Genomic DNA, 16,310 nt, shown 5'->3' on the forward strand with positions numbered 1-16,310 from the left:
AACGACAGACAGTTCACTCGTTCATTTCAATCCGATGTATTGTTTCTGGGTCATACAGGCCAGTGGAATGACACGCACGGTAATCGGGCTCACATCACACCGCCGCCAATAACACATCACACATACACTGGACAAAGTCATCGCGTAGTGGCAAGACCGCACACCCAACTGGCAACGCCAGACTCCCGCGACTGATTGCTCCGTTTTGCACATCATCGGACTATTCGGACGGCCTGATACACGCCGGTGTTTGATTGATAGATTGTACCAGCCGTTGGGTGTTCGATCTACGAAGCTGCGGGATGTTCGCAGAATTGAGCCTTTTAAAGTGGAAAGAGGAATGGAAGGGCCGGGAATCAAAATGGTCACCCCAGCATGGCACAACAAAACTGGCGCACTGGTAAAACACTTCCAATTACCACACAGTCGGTCATCCCGCGATAACTAACAGCGGGTCCCCTACTTACAGGTGTTCTATGCTCGCCCTCTGTTCCAAACCTACACTGTCATTATTACCCCCTCGATAGCATACGCTAATTTAACGGTCCCTATTCAAGATATGGTCTCTGCTTGGTGAATAATCTGGTAAAATGGATATGGGAACCAATATCATGCAGGCAATTCAATATCAAATTGGTCTAAAACTATACGCAAAAAAAAAAACGAGCGGTAAACATTCATGAAAATATGCGCCTCACCAAATGTCGGAATGGGGTCTATCACAAACAATCGGTCTTTGACAAAAACGCTTCCAGCGAAGAATGCTTGTGGGAATGGGAGCAAACGTTAGCCACGAACGCGAACAATTATTGGAAATGGTGACCACAATTAAAAACTGGGCAGGACGGCGGGACGATGTACTGAGTGTCGTGTATAATTATTTTAGGCCAACTGAAAACTCACTGAACTCGTCGAATAATCTTTGCTCAAGAATAATGAAAACCCATGCTATAGAGAGCACCGTCTATACAATGCACCCCGACTAGAGACGCGAGTGTCGCACAGTTCTTTTATCGCCCACAATACCAGCCGCACTGTAATCTCAGCCCGGCCTGCCTATACCAGCCGCGTGTGTCGCCCTGTGAGCGACCTCCCGACAGGCATAGCAAGCGGACCTTTCCCGTTTTGATATCATGCCAGACTAGTTAAAAATTCCTGCATAGACCTGCAAAAATAACACCAACGGACTTCCAAGTACCATGCCCATCGTTTCAAATGAACTTATAAACCTCCACGCCTTTCGTTTCGTTTCTAAAAGAACGCATAAAGAGTCGAACGTTTCTCCTTGGCAACGGTAAAATTGATTTCCTCATCGAACAGTTATCCGCCAGTCAACAGACACGCCGCCATTGCCTTACGAGGCATCCGCTGCCCATCCTGCCCGCCCGCCGGCACGTCGGACTCCGGTCCAACCGGTCTGGGGGCATACCGACCGCCCGGCCCGCCAGTCAGCCGGTCCATCTGTCCACCAGTCGGCCACATTGCTAGACGAGCGACGACGATCAGTATCCGCCAAACCACCGAGCGGCGGCTGGTCGGGTTGGAATTAACATCGGGTGCACAAGCTGGTTGTGGATTGAACACTGTCCTGTGGACCAAGTGCTAGCCGGAACCCTCACGCTGTTCCATCTAAGCGGCCAGACAGAGACGGCGCTGCGCGAGCTGACCGGAAGAAAAGCCCGAGTGGGCTGCTTGACTGGGGGCAAAGATTGACCCCTGAACCAGACTTCTCCGTCTGCAGAGAAGTCGACAGACGATGATGAAGCTTCTGTTTTAGGTAAAACACCATGTTTAACGGCAGGTTAAAAGGCGGCTATCAACGTCCTGCCAAATTATCATATCAATTTTCCATGTGCAATGCGAAAGAAAAAACACTTACACCTGTTGTTTTGCCAGAAATAAAGCCTGTCCGTTGATCCTATTTTTACAAGTCTGCACCGCGGTTTGGACTCCCCGCCGAACTCCGACTCTAGCTGTTCAAAATATCGTTACCATTCACTGACCTGCCAGCTCATCGCCCTTTGTCCCAACGAGAATGATTACCATCCAGTCTCCTAAACAGACTGTCTTTCATCTTTTTCCTTCCATACGAGACAGCCTAACTGTATCACCATCCAATCATCACAACCATGATTCTGTCCATGGAAACACGTCACTATACATTTCCTCGCCAAAAAATCGGCACTCTGCCGCATCGCAAAATTTACTTTTCTGTCTCCCTTTTATACTGTTCAGGTGATCGTTTTGCCGTAAGGATTTCTCACGTGCTTAGCGTACTTAAATCGTAATAGATCGTGCGCAGTAAAGGCATGTGACATCCTGCATTGTAGACACATTACCGAGCACTTTCAAAGAGAAGCAACATTCAGTACACCAGCTTCCTGGCGCTCGCTCGTAACCAGCTTCCCGAATTAAGATTCAAAGGCGCCATCAATGTCGTCGTTCCACGCCCCTCATTCAGACCCCGACACATTACAAGTATCTTACAGCGTCCCGTTGATAAGTACGAGGATATTCGGGCGCCGGCTGCGGCGGCTGCGGCGGGCGGGGACGGTACCGATTGGAGCAGCAGCTGGTCCGTGGAGCGGCTATCCGAGGATCTGGGGCACCAGACCGGCGGACGAAATGTTGTCCCCGCCGCCGGCCGTCTGATATACCTCTGTGCAGACCAGCACCGGGGCCACGCACATCTGAAACGCGAGGCACGGAGCTAAAGCACTGACATTCGGCAATCAGGCACACTAATCCTCTCAGCACAAGATCAAAACTATTGATGGTTCATCGCTCTGCTCCACGCTGTACTCGATCCTAATCGAACATCCACAAAAACTATCCCATCCCAGAATGCATAACGTCTCAATCAAGCCACACCACAACACTACGTTACCGCGTTTCATCCCACCCGCATTCCGATCCTCGCCCGTACCGTACCTCGTACTGGCCCTCATTCCAGCAGCTGACGGGTCGACTGGGGTCGAACGGCACCCGCCGGCTGCCCGGCTCACTCGACACGGAGAAACTGTCGTCCATGATCAGACGAGCCTTCCGCGTGTCCACCTGACGGCAGGTGGGAATGCCTCAGACGATACACCTCAGTCAGATGTCACAGACAGGTTATGACAGAGGAGAAACCGATGTCAGATGCAGGCAGGTCAGAGGAAAGAAGTATGTCAGAGGCGAGTGTCAGAGTCGCGGAAGAATACTGTCAGAGGTTTGGCAGTGTGTCACAGGCGCAGTAGATACGTCAGATGCGGATGATTAACATCAGAGCGGCAGCATAGTGTCACGGCTACGGGACGATACTTCAACACATAAGTTTGCCAGAAATATGCGCCAGCATGCCAGACAACTGCAAGCATGTGGGCAGTACACCAACAAGCGTACGCTCATGTGACGTGACATATAAGTTATAACTGCTGCTGGCACGCTGCATACCCCGGACACAGTAAAACCCCCGGGACTGTCCCTCGCGGCCCGGCCGCTCATGTCAGCAGGTACCGTGTCGCCGTCCCGGAGCGCGGTCCGCACCTGTTTGGTCCCACAGATGTGCCGGTGTGCGGTGAGCGACGCCCGCGCCGCTGCCGACATGGAGTTCTTCCAAATCGAGTCGCGCCGCGTCATGATAGCTTGGAACGCCAGCGTGTGCACGTGCAGCCGCGTCAGGGGCCGGCGGCCCGACCCGGCGTCTGGCACCACATCACCTAGTGCCCTGGGGAGGGGTAACGGGTCACGGGTCAGTGCAGCTTACTGGGAACGGGGAGGGTTTAGATGGAAGTACAAGTCAGCCAGGGAGCGACCGTGCCTAACCCAGCGCCCTGAAGACGGTCGTAGCCCATTTGACACGCAAGGACAGGGTGGAAATTGGGATGACCCAAAATATCCCGAGAGCGAATCATGTATCACCAAATATTACAGGGAGAAAGCCCAGAGCCATGGAATGAGGAGCAATTCACAAGGTATGCAGTCTATGCATTTCACCATAACACACAAATAGATTCCTCCTCAGCTGCATAATTCAACACAAAACGTCACCGGTATCAGAATAATGGTTGGCAGAATGTGCCGCGTCCCTAACAACGCGTGTTGGCGGCTGTCTGTTTCCGATAAGTGGATAGCGCCGGCGGAAAACTGGACTTGCAGCAGCCAGCCGCGATAAAAGTTGCAGCGAGGACTGCCCATTTTTCCGGGTTAACTAGTGAAGACGGCAGACATCACCGGACTCCGGAGTACAAACAAGAGATTACCAGACCGGTTTTCGAGCAGCGCTCCAGCCATTGCCGACCGGCAGGCATCACCAGTTAGCAGGCATGTAATGCAGTCTGCCTAAAAATGGTACGTAGCCAGAGCAAAGTCCTTTGAATTTTTTCTCTGCCGGGATGCTTACACTGGGCAATGTTTTGCTCATGAATCTGAAAAAAACCCAAACCGACAAAGTTCACCATTCAACCAATGTGTTGAAAGGCGAAAAAGTCCCTTCTGTATAAAGCTGCCAGTTCGCTGAAAGCCGCGGCGTATCCGAGCTACAGTGAACAGCAGGGACTCGAGGGGAGCTCCAATCACCACGCCGGCTCATGCCTCTGCCGGCCGACACCACGCCCGTATCGGCCCGTAGCCCTTGGCACCGACCCGTTTCCACCACATATAAGGCGATCGATAAACGGCACAATATCGAGGCTGTACAGTAGGCGGCAGTCGAGACTGTACGGCAGACGGCCCGGCAGAAGTGTGATTATAAGCGCCCGGAAAACGATGATTATGCACGGATCTTAGCTCACATTGCGCACAAACGTTAATGTTTTGCGTCTTTGTGGACCCGAGGTAACGACCGTCTTCAAGGTCTGATGTGGACAACACATAAATCTTATCAATGTACGTCGGAACGAGGGTTTGACCGCTGATGGCACAAAATCCTTTGCGACCAAGGCCAAATAAGAATGGGGAATAATCTAAGGGACCTTCAAATTTACGCATTAAAACCAATATATGGTATCCATTTATTATGCCTTTGGGATCAGTCTAATTTTAAGACCCAAGCCTTATTTTTCAATACTAACAATCTTTTGGCCCATACTTTACAGGTGACCAGCACCAGCGTATGCTCTAATTGACGATAATAAGCGCCATTAGGAATAACGAGTGCACAGTGTAAGTACAGCTCCTACACCCACCTCATGACGTCTCTCATCTGATCGAGCACGCCGGCCACGCGCGGGTTGGCGTCCGACACTAGGCTGACGTTGCCGTACAGCAGCATACTCTGCAGGTTCGGCAGCTCCTGCTCGTTCATGCCCATCGAGTCGACGTAGGGCGTCACCAGCTCCAGCATCTCGGTCAGCAGCTGCGTGTCGGTGAAGCTGGCCATCTCGAAGTGGATCTTGGTGCGGCTCTGCTGGGAGACGAGCTGCTGCCGCAGCAGCTCCAGCCGCTGCCGGCGCGCGCCTGACGCAGAACGAGAGAGCGGTATGTGTCACTGATCGGCTAACTTGAGCGTCATTACAGCGCAACAACAGCTGCGCACCTTACTCTTATAGAAACTACAGCGCCACTTACAACAGCGTGCAGCCGTGTGTAAAAGCTGGAGGATAGTCGACAATTTATTTTATTATTATTATTATTATTATTATTATTATTTCATTTATTTTCACCAACCACAGAAACGTGGGCGTTACGGTGAAAATAGGCACGAGGTAGGTACATACATACAGTTCACCAGGTACACAACACTTTACATGATCCACGTATGAACATACCTATTACCTATGCATGTTACCTACAGGCTACATGCACGTTACATGAACAGACTCAAACTGCCACCATATCAATATTCTCCTGATACAAAGAAGTAGTCCTCAAACGTAAAGTGCAGTGACTGGCGAGTGACATCAAATGAAACACTGGCAATTGCACACGTTGAAACGATACATTGTATAAGTACGAGCATATGACCGATAATCATGGCTTGTCAATGTCTGCCTTAGTTAGAATGTACTTTATTACTTCATTCTTTGAGGCGTTCCTCACTTGAGGGGGCAAGCTGTTCCAAAGCTTAGAGCCTTGGTAAGAAAGAGAATTTTTCATGAATTCCGTTCTTGGGGCAACAAGATCAAGGTTCTCTGATTGTCTTGTGTTACGTTCAGATTGTCGTGTCATAAAAAGCGTCGAAACGAGAGGCGTTGTACTTTCAGGAAAAAGCAGACATTGGCGGACAATATTAAGAGCAGCAATTTTATATTCCGTGGCAAGATCAACACGCCATGCCACACTTTTGCCTTCGCGACCCGCGATTCGCCTGGCAAATTTAACAATCTTAGCTATTCTTTTTGCTTGAGTCATACTGCAGTTTCCCCACACTGAAACACAGAAACGCATATGCGGCAAAACTAACGAGTTTATCAGTAGGACAATAGTTTTTAAAGGCATCATGTGGCGCAGCTGACTCAAACGGATTAGCATGCCGATACATTTGCCCGTAATTGTGTCAATGTGGTTGCTCCATGTGAGACAGCTGTCAAGTGTCACACCCAAACTGATCACGGACCGTTTGATAGGCACGACGGTATCAAATATTTGTATGCTCTTCAGGTCGATCCGTTTCAAGATAACCTTGGAGCCAAAAACAATAACCTGTGATTTAGCAACATTCAGTGATAGGTGATTTTGTGAGAACCAAGTCCTTAACTTTTTAAGCAAAACCTGAAGACGATCGACCATATCAACCAGGTCGTGAGGTGATCCAGACACTAGCACCTGGGTGTCATCAGCATATTGAATCATGGAACCTGGCTCAGGAGCGACAGTAGGCAAATCGTTCACATATATGTTAAACAGTAAAGGACCCAGGACACTTCCTTGTGGAACACCCGATGAGACAAGGCCTGTAACATCACTACAGCCTCGTACATATTGGCATCTATCTGTTAGGTAGGCTTTGAACCAGGGGTGGTCAATACCGTACTGGGAGAGTTTATCTAGCAGCATATGATGGTTTACAGAGTCAAATGCCTTGCTCAAATCAAGGCACACCAAAATGCATACATTACCCCTATCAATAGAGGACCTGATGGACTCTGTTAAAGCAATGAGAGCGTGCTCTACGGAATGACGCGGTCGAAATCCAAACTGCTCGTCCGACAACACACAAGAGTCGCTCAAATACTCCTTAAGCTGAAGAGCGACGAGTCTCTCCATAATTTTAGAAGCAATGCACAACAGCGAAATCGGCCTGTAATTGGACGCATTTTTAATATCACCTTTACCTTTATGAACAGGCACCACTTCAGCTGTCTTCCAGCACGATGGTAAGGTACCGCTGGTAATGGAAGAGTTGAATATCCGCAGGAGTGGCATGAGTAACCTGCTAGAAAAAGACTTAAATAGAAAAGCAGGGAGTCCATCGGGTCCTGAGGACGAATTTACCTTTAAGGATCGCACTACTGACCGCAGTTCAGCCAAGGTAGCTGGACGAAGATCGAACTTAGTAGATAAGACTCTTGGCGGTCCGTAAGCGATGTCATCAGTTAATGAACTGGCTGGCACATTAGCGGAAATATTTTGCCCGACCGAGCAGAAAAAGTTGTTGAATGCCCATGCCGTGTTTTTGTCCAGATGCTGACTCTGTTTGACCTTACCCAACGTCACGTTTATTAGATCCCAGGTATCTCTGCTGGACGTATTCTTTTTTATACTGTGCTCAAATTTCATTCGTCGTTCTAAAATAATAGCACGTTTTACTTGCCAACGCATATGCTTATAGACAGCAATGTCTGACGGAGCGTTAGAACGCCGAGCAATTCGCAACTGAGCCGTCGTAGAACGGATGAGGTGTCTGGTGGCAGAGGAAACACCAAATCCAGATTTATGTTTGAATGAAACAGTAACGAACGGAGCATAGCGATCAATAATGGGGACGACTGTGTCCGTCCAGTTCTGCCAGGCCTCATCGGGATTTGAAGCACTAGCCACTGTGGGCCAGGGAATCGCATGCAGCTCATTAGTGAACGTCTGCAAATCAATATTTTTCCATCTTCGGAAAGTGATTGATTTGGGTTTCACTCTAGTCCTTTTCACTTTCATTTTGACAATTACTAGGTTGTGATCAGATACGATGCAATCCTCAGAGTAACATCCTGTCACAATGGAGCAATCACTTACAAGAACAATGTCAATAAGAGTGGACGAAGAACTTGTAACACGGGTCGGATGGTGGACACACTGATGCAGCCCAGTATTGTTGATGAGGTCAAGCAGTGGTCGAACATGGGGTAGATTCGGGCGCAGGAGATCACAATTTAGGTCGCCGCACAAAACCACCTGTTTGCCCTCTGACAAGAACTTTTGGACTGATAGCTCTAGGGCCTCAAGATCCTGTTTAATACCGTCATATGTGGGAGGTCTATACACGCAGCCGATCACCAATGACCGGTTATGTCCACACTGCACGTTCACCCAAGTTAACTCAAGGCGGCTTGAGCTAGGCATGGTAGGACAGGTCAGCCTAACGTGAGTCAAATCACTTCGACAGTAAATGGCTACACCCCCGCCCTTGCGTTTCCTATCAACTCTACTGGCTAATGTTAAATTGGCAATAGGGACATTCGGCACACCCCTCCTTAGCCACGTCTCAGTGAAGCACACTACATCGAGGTCGTGACGTTTGACATAATCAGATATAAGATCTGCCGATGGCGCTAACGACCTCACATTCAAGTTGCCAATCGATAGTCCATATTTTGATTTACATTCTTGGTTGGACAGGACATTGGCTCTAGCTTCAGCAGTCCCTTCAGCAACAAAAGCAGAACAATCTCTGCTGACGGGCGTTAGTCTAAAAAACCAGTCACCTCGCTCGCCAGCATCTGCCAAGCATTTCTGCACCCTGCCCTGTTCAAGTTCAATCTGGACCTGTCTAAGCCATGAAAGTTGCACTCATTTAGCCGTGGTCGTAGATCAAGAAAGTGAATGCCTTCACTCAGGCACAGTCGCTCGATCTCATCGTTCAGGTCTGCACGTTTCATGGTTGGATAGTTCATTGGTGTGGATGGATCCTGAGGGACTGAGCATATTATGATGTCTCTTACCTTGCTTACTTGCTTAGCAGCTTTGACTACTTCGGCTATGCAGTCCAGAGTATAGTCCACACTTTGCCGAGCCAAGTCGTTACCTCCGAGATGAAGGACAAGATCAGCGCTGACCGCCCTGCAGCCAGCCACGGCACCGTGAAGGGCTCCCAGGACGCCGCGTACGGTTCCTCCCCTGATGCTCTTGAAGACAACTTGTCCACCGAGGAGAAACTCGTCTCTAGCTGCCACAGCGATACGGCGCACGTTCTGGCAGCCGAGCATGACCGCCCCAACGCTCGGCAACGAACTTGCTCTGGCACTCCTGCTCCCTCTCTGCCGGATGACTGTCGGCGACTCAGCGCCAGTTATGGGTGGTGATGGCGAGCTAGAATTGATCGGCGACTTTGTTTCATTTGTTGCGCTGGGCTCAGGACTCATATTATGAGGTGGGTCACATGGAGTCGTCTGGGTCGGACGAGAGGCCGAGGAGCTGCCCATAGTGGCATCCGTCGGTGGTGGTATTGGTAGCGCATGCCTATCATCATTAGATGTCTTTCTTACTGCCGCCATCAAAGCGTCGACTTGCCTTGAGAGCTGATCAATCTGCAGCTGACTGATACGAATGGCTTCCATGACATCCATCAAGGTCACGTCGGAGAATGAAGGGCCAGGAAGAGGATCATCAGTGTAGTCGGGACCGGGATTCTGCTCCACGCCTCCGATCACAAGTAGTGTGAGGATCAGGGCGATCCCCAAAGCGAGCGAATCATGCTGAAATAATTCATCTGATTTATCTGATTTCAATTTTCTTCTCATTCGGATACAGAACATTCCAATTCTTAGACGGTAAGCTTGAGGATCGATCATTGTATTTGCTTAGTTTCAGTCGCTTCAAAAGATGAGTCTAGAAAGTGGAGACTGGAGGATCACTGCGTTGGGCGTCACGAATGCCGCGCGAAAAAATCAAATCATCTTCCTAGGAAAACTGAAGCCAGCTAAAAGTGAAAATTGCCAAAATCTTAAATTTTAAGATCTTCAAAAACTTTTCATCTGCTACAGTTCAAAAGTTCCCCAGCTGGCCTGTAGGTAATTGATGAATCCTCTTTCCAGCAAATATAATTTCAACACCAAACTACGCTAAATACCGCAATATTTCGGCACTGAACAGAGCCCCGAGAGCACCAGCCGTCGACAACCGACGAATCTGTCGACGGCTGGTGTTGAATTTTGAATGCATATACTGAGAAGCGATCTATTCCGACCTACCTTCCTTGAAGGGGAAGTTGTCCATCATCTGGAGCCCCGAAACGACCAGCATGTCCGGGTCAAACTTCTTCAGGGCCTGTCCAAAGTCCTCCAGAGCTGACAGCGTGGGGTTGGCCACGTCGCTGTGGATGATGAACCTGCCACGCAGACCGCAGTCTCATGTTAGATCCAAAATCTGCGGCATCGATACGGTATTGACATCCTGTGCTGACCAAGCTAGCACAGTCTATCGCTAAACTGAACTGACGCCACCAGTCACCGGAACTAATAGACACGAATAACAATTTTAGCTGTAAGTATACAATTTTTGCTGAATTAATGCGCTTCCGGCTTCCTATGGTGGTCTGATAATTGTAGCCTGACCCGACTAATTATCCTCTGATCGGACTAGACCATTTTTCATCATGGCCGACTCATCCCGTCCCCGACCGGACCCCTCCCACCCTGACCCGTCCCGTCTCGCCACTGACCTGTTGGCCCTGGTGGTGGCCTGACGGCACCACTGTGTGTTAGCGGCATACTCGAGGATCAGGTGAATGTCCGGCTGCGGGGTCTGCGGTCCGACCACCTCCACTCGTTCCGGCACGTGCTGTCCGGCGTACCGTCCGCTCCCCAGCAGCACGGAGCAGCCCTCGCGCGCGAACCGGGCCGCCATGACGGGCGCGTTACCGCCCACCTCGTACCGGGCGTCGGGCGCCTTCCGAGCCAGGGCCACCAGCTCGGCGAACAGGGAGCCGTCGGAGATGTACCGCCTGTCCACACACAGATAGACAGTGATGACAGGCAGCTCAGCAAACAGGGAGCAGTCTCAGTTATACCGCCTGTCAGCAGACACAGAGACACGGCCCACAGTGAGGAAGGCAGCGGCCAAAGAAAACAGCCGTACTGGCAAGCAGCCTGGGAGCATGCCGCTGGGTGTAATCACCCTGACATACGTATTACGTAATGCCATCTGTCATGGGTAATTGTTACGACGGTTGCGATATCCTTGGAAATTGAGTAAGATTCTTTGGTAAGACAAATATACCACAATTCTAAGCAAAGGATCTTTTCTCCCTGAACGACAGCCCCTCACGTCGAACTCCATCCCCGGCTCCTGCCTACCCCAAAGTTGAGTCCCCCAATCCCCCCCCCCTTCCCCTCCCGACCAGCTGCGGTCCATCACTCACTCTGCGGCGGCCCCGTGCTGGAAGAAGTAGAGGAACGTCTGCTGCAGCTGCCGGCGGTCCTTCAGGAAGCCGTGGTGGGCCGGCCGCACCTGACACTGGCCGTCGTCGAGCACGGACAGCGCGCGCGCAAACAGGTCCATGCAGCCGCCGTATCCGACGGCGACGCGCGGCGCCGGCCGGTCAGCGGTGACCTCCGGGGCGGCGGTGAGCCGCTCGGCGCGCAGCAGGCTCTCCAGCACGGCGTCCAGCCGGTCGGCCGGCTGCCGGTACCACACGGCCAGCAGCACGACCGCCACCGAGACGGCCGCCCACTGCAGCCGGCCCCCGGAGCCCATGGCGAGACTGACGATCGGTTCGCGGAGTTCGTCAACGAATTTCACGTCTGCTGGAAGAGGAGAACAGACGAGTCATATTACACCGCATCATAAGCTGATGTATTGTATCATAAGCATTCACGTAATAAGCATACATAACATCAAAAGCCCATATCAATATTCAATATGCTATACAAGACCCAAGAAAAGTTACATAGCCGACGCGATATATGCAAATGTGTTTGTCTATTACCGTGTTTCGGTACATACAATTACGGCCAATTCTGGCTAAATGTTTATTCATTCGGAAGAATCTTTGTCCTACTAACTCAACATTGGCATAACACATCGAACTTCAGTCGGGTACCAAGTGCACCACAGCGCCATGAAAAGGGACGCGAGTTCTAACAGCGCTGCCCCGTTGTTCTGACGTGATCACCCGGCCGACGGTGCACCCCGGTTCACCGGAAGTGGCTGACAGTGAAGGAGTCCGTCCCGCGCGCCCAGCATACCGGGTCACGGTCTGCAGCCGCCCTCTGACGTCACCGCTGGCTGACGGCGGCGGCGCGCCAAGACCGCAGCAGGCCGGCCGGCAGGGCCGGGCTTCACCAGCCTGCGGTCTCATGATATTCTGCTCTTCGCATCTCTGTTTTTCACTTAATTGGAATAACCTTATATCTTTTTGTCAGTGTTCGCTCCAAAAGTGAGCTCGATGCGATGAACACAGCGTTCACTGGAATCTTAAGTGAATAAGTACCTGCGCTCAATTTCGCCCTTTGACCTGAACTTGACCTGTCGTGTATCGTGACCTTAAAATCAAACTTCAGGATTGCGCTTCAACTTCAAAAAGCAAAAAAAAAAGCAAAGAGGCTACGATAACCACTTCTCTCATCCCATCACGACGTTTAGGTTCATCATCACGCAACATCTAGTTTCGTTCACTGCCCTGAACCGGAAACTAAAAAAATAATGTACAAGTTCTGGACTTGGAAGATGGCGTCGTCACAGAGCACCTCCCCAGTGTCCTGTGCTAGAAGAAGCGCTCTCAAGTAGGAACGTCGTGTGACGTCATTGTCGGATTGCCCGAATGGCGCAGGTGTCGTCACAGACAGAGTCCGGACGGTGCAAAGTCGATCACCGATAGGCATGGCTGGTCCCGGTACAGGGTGCCAACTAACATAAATATCACATGGCTCAATTGATTCCACACAGGATTAGCAACTTCTAACGATGTGTCTTCAAATTACTGGTACCTGACAACTCCACGACGCGCATTGCACCTACCTACTCGCTACACTGACACTCTGCACCTAAGCCGTGTAATGCAATAACGCCCTTGTAACATCACCCCGCACAAAAAAAAACGTCCGTTGAGTTCCCAGCCCCGGACCTGCGGCCGCGGTCTGGGCCATGCGTCCGCGTCGGCCTTGCGTGCGTCCATGGCACAGCATCTGTGATGCCAGTAATTCATTCGGAGCAGATAAAAGCCCATGACCTCTACAGTTTGGGCGAGTCTAAAACCAAACCCATCGTCATCGGACGGTGCAGGGTGCCCGGTGCCTGGTGATCCTCCGACTGGTTCTCTGTTGCACTGGACTTTGACCGACTCTCCCAGGTGTTGCCCGTCCTGTAGCTCAGCCGGTAGAGCATCGGACTTAGACTACGACTACGCGTGGTGACAGCACGCGACCCGGTTATAATAGTCCGGGTTGGAAGCAGACAGGCGCTCAATGTTTATGAGCCTCCTGACAGGTATGGTTGTAGTTGATAGCAGCTGCTGTATCCAGGCAGTCAGTGAGGGGACTGCCCATGCTGGCTATGTGCATATGTTAAACTTCAGACTCCGAATCCTGCCATAGATAAGGCATTTTGCAATTGGAGGGTAGAGGGCAGGGCCAACACAAGATCAGCTTTCAGGGGCTCTGTCCTTGTGAATCCCTCCTTTCCACAGATTTGAACTAGGTTAAAAAAGAGATGGCAGAAAATAGTGCAATGCGAGGGCCCGAGCCCTTTCATGCACAAAGGATCTATAAGACAAAATAAAATTATCTTCATTATGAACTTTAATTCATTAACATAATATGGATTTTAAGAGAAACATCCTGAATGTCGTGGCACAGATGACACTTCCATTGACCTTGGAGAAGAGCTGGACTCAGAATCAGAGTCAATTTTGAAGCTGGAGTCAGTCAGTCACCTGAAAACCATCGACTCTGTCACCCTGCATCACAGATTGTGGCGTTTGAGGCATAAATTCATTGATGGCTCCATGGAAACCCAATTTGACACATGTGTTGACTGTTGGCAGAGTGCTGGCAGCGGTTATGAAATAGGGCCCTGGCGCCAAGGACTCCTTAATCCAATTTAATTGTGAATCACAATTGACAATTCATGAGCTTCATGAAAGCTTACAAAGTAAAAGGTTGTCACTCAGGGCATCTGCCCCTGATACATTACCCATTCTCAGAGTTGTATTAGCATCATATCATTGCCTGCTCAGTTGTAGATAAAACAAAAATTATTGCTAAGTTTTGGCCCAAACCAGTAAGTCAGTTCAAGTTAAGAACGAACAGAATCTCCGACTCATAACACTCAAAAGCTCACCTGACAAATATTCCAATCAGTTGAGGTAAATATTTTCTTATTTGTGAGTCACTGTGGCAATCTCAAGTTGACTTGGAGTTTGGACTCCTGTGATCCTCTCGGTTGATCGAGGGCGGGCGAACTTCCAAGGCCGAATGGGGACCGCCCGCTGACCGACCGGCACGGATGACACTTTCGTTGACCTTGGAGAAGAGCAATCTAATTACATTTGTTGTTTACCAAACAGCTGTTCAACAGTACGGCAGCAAGCAGCAGTTAGTGACTTCCTCTTGGTTGACGTCATGTCTTCCTCTGAAGTTTCGACGTCATAGCTAACAAAATGAGGAATTTCTGCAACTTCTTATTGGACACTTATATACTTGTATACGTCATCATCAGCTTCAATGTTAGTAGAAGCTGAAGTTACCATGGAAACTTGAAGCTAGTTCGAATGACCATTCTAAGATAGAACACGGCTAAACACGAGTTTTTTGTCTCTCGAGCACCTTTTATGCCGCATTTGTGAGCTTCCATATGTAGGGAAATACAGGGGAATCCTTCGCGGGAGGCCATGATTGTTCGTGGAGAAGGCGGGCTGTCAGCCAAATGGTCACCCCCGAAAATTTTGCATGATATATCTGTGATTTAAGTTTGTCGTCGATATTCAGTTCTGGAATAATAGTTCAGAATAGTTCAGATAGAATTCCAAGTGGGACACTGACTAAGGTAAGGAACATACGCCCGGTCGGCGCAGAGTTCGGCGGTTGTTGGGCGGTTGAGTCTTCACGTTATGCGCCAAACTCCATATAGAAGCGGACATTGGGGTTCAGATTGTTATTATGAGTAAAATATAAGTCATTTTCTTCATTAAACGGTTGTTTCTCTATGCGGCGATCATTTATGAAGCACGCCACACTTAGTTACCAACGAGCGATATCATAATAGCTCCATTTTTGGCAGTATACTGGCTGCGGCCGAGTGCGACGGTGGCGCCGACTATCGGCTACTCGTGCAACTAGGCCTCGCGGGGGCTCCGGCGGCCAAACTTCAGATAAAAACGTCCCTGTGTGGAGACTTAACGATAAACTGAAAAATGCGATATAATGCAATTAAATTCAGTAATATGCGTTTACCCATGGGCGGCGCCACCGGGGGGGACGGGGGGGACAGGTCCCCCGCTATCGAAAGTTAGGGGGGTACAGTACCCCCCTATCGGCGAGGCCCGTTCAGTTGTTGATAATAATGCATTGTAGAGTTATCCGTCGCATTTAATGCATCGTTGGTTAATCAAGGCAGGTTCTGAATAAGCCATTGCTGTTGGGATGTATCGCAGGGGGTCCTGGCCATCTGCAAAAGGTGTGGAGCTGTGATGCCTGTAGTTATAAGGTAATCGGCAGGGCCTCGGGGATCGTGCCCCCCCCCCCTTTTGTGGCGCCAGGCAGGGTTATTACCTCCCCACCCCACTGCCAGACCCCATTGCCGACAAAATCAAGTTCACTGAAATTCCATAGATTTCCGTTACTATATGGATATTTTCCATTCCTAATAAGTCAAATTCAAGCATGGCAGTTCTACCACAGGAACCATTTGAAATCTATGCCATTCAACCCCAGCACTTGTGGGGAGAAGTGTTCGGATAGATCAGAGGCAGGACCAAAAAAGCACGCAGTAGCACAAGACCATATAATTGGATAGCATCGGCTCCCTCTCGTCAAGGGATTCGATAGCACTCGTTTTTTCTGCAAAACTAAGTTCGGTCGGCGGCCGACCGAACGGCTAGGGGTCTAATCGAGCCCCCCACCCCTCCCCTTCTTACGTCAGCGGCTGTGAAAATGCCATTACCAGCTGTTGAAACATGGCAGTTGCTTTTGCATGAGTGCACGAAAGGGTTTTAGGTACGTGAGACGTGAAAGGTTCTA

The 16,310-nt window shown here is 50.1% G+C and overlaps 1 protein-coding gene across 2 annotated transcripts; it reads right to left on the bottom strand.

The window, feature by feature from the left end:
• Positions 1–20: 20 nt before the first annotated feature.
• Positions 21–14,800, bottom strand: LOC122373125 (ADP-dependent glucokinase-like). 2 transcript variants are annotated; one of them, XM_043350910.1, is made up of 8 exons: positions 14,413–14,800; positions 11,495–11,879; positions 10,796–11,077; positions 10,326–10,462; positions 5,169–5,439; positions 3,529–3,709; positions 2,932–3,057; positions 21–2,690 (listed from the first exon to the last, which is right to left on the bottom strand). In XM_043350910.1, exons 2-8 carry the CDS (start codon positions 11,827–11,829, stop codon positions 2,589–2,591), a joined length of 1,434 nt encoding a protein of 477 aa, XP_043206845.1. In that variant the 5' UTR covers positions 11,830–11,879; positions 14,413–14,800; the 3' UTR covers positions 21–2,588. The 2 variants fall into 2 exon arrangements, with proteins under 2 accessions (XP_043206845.1, XP_043206846.1); XM_043350911.1 differs by having other exon boundaries at positions 11,495–11,876; positions 14,413–14,786.
• Positions 14,801–16,310: the final 1,510 nt, after the last annotated feature.

The sequence above is a fragment of the Amphibalanus amphitrite genome, unplaced genomic scaffold (genome assembly GCF_019059575.1).
Source record: "Amphibalanus amphitrite isolate SeventyFive unplaced genomic scaffold, NRLGWU_Aamphi_draft 001448F_arrow, whole genome shotgun sequence".
Taxonomy (NCBI): domain Eukaryota; kingdom Metazoa; phylum Arthropoda; class Thecostraca; order Balanomorpha; family Balanidae; genus Amphibalanus; species Amphibalanus amphitrite.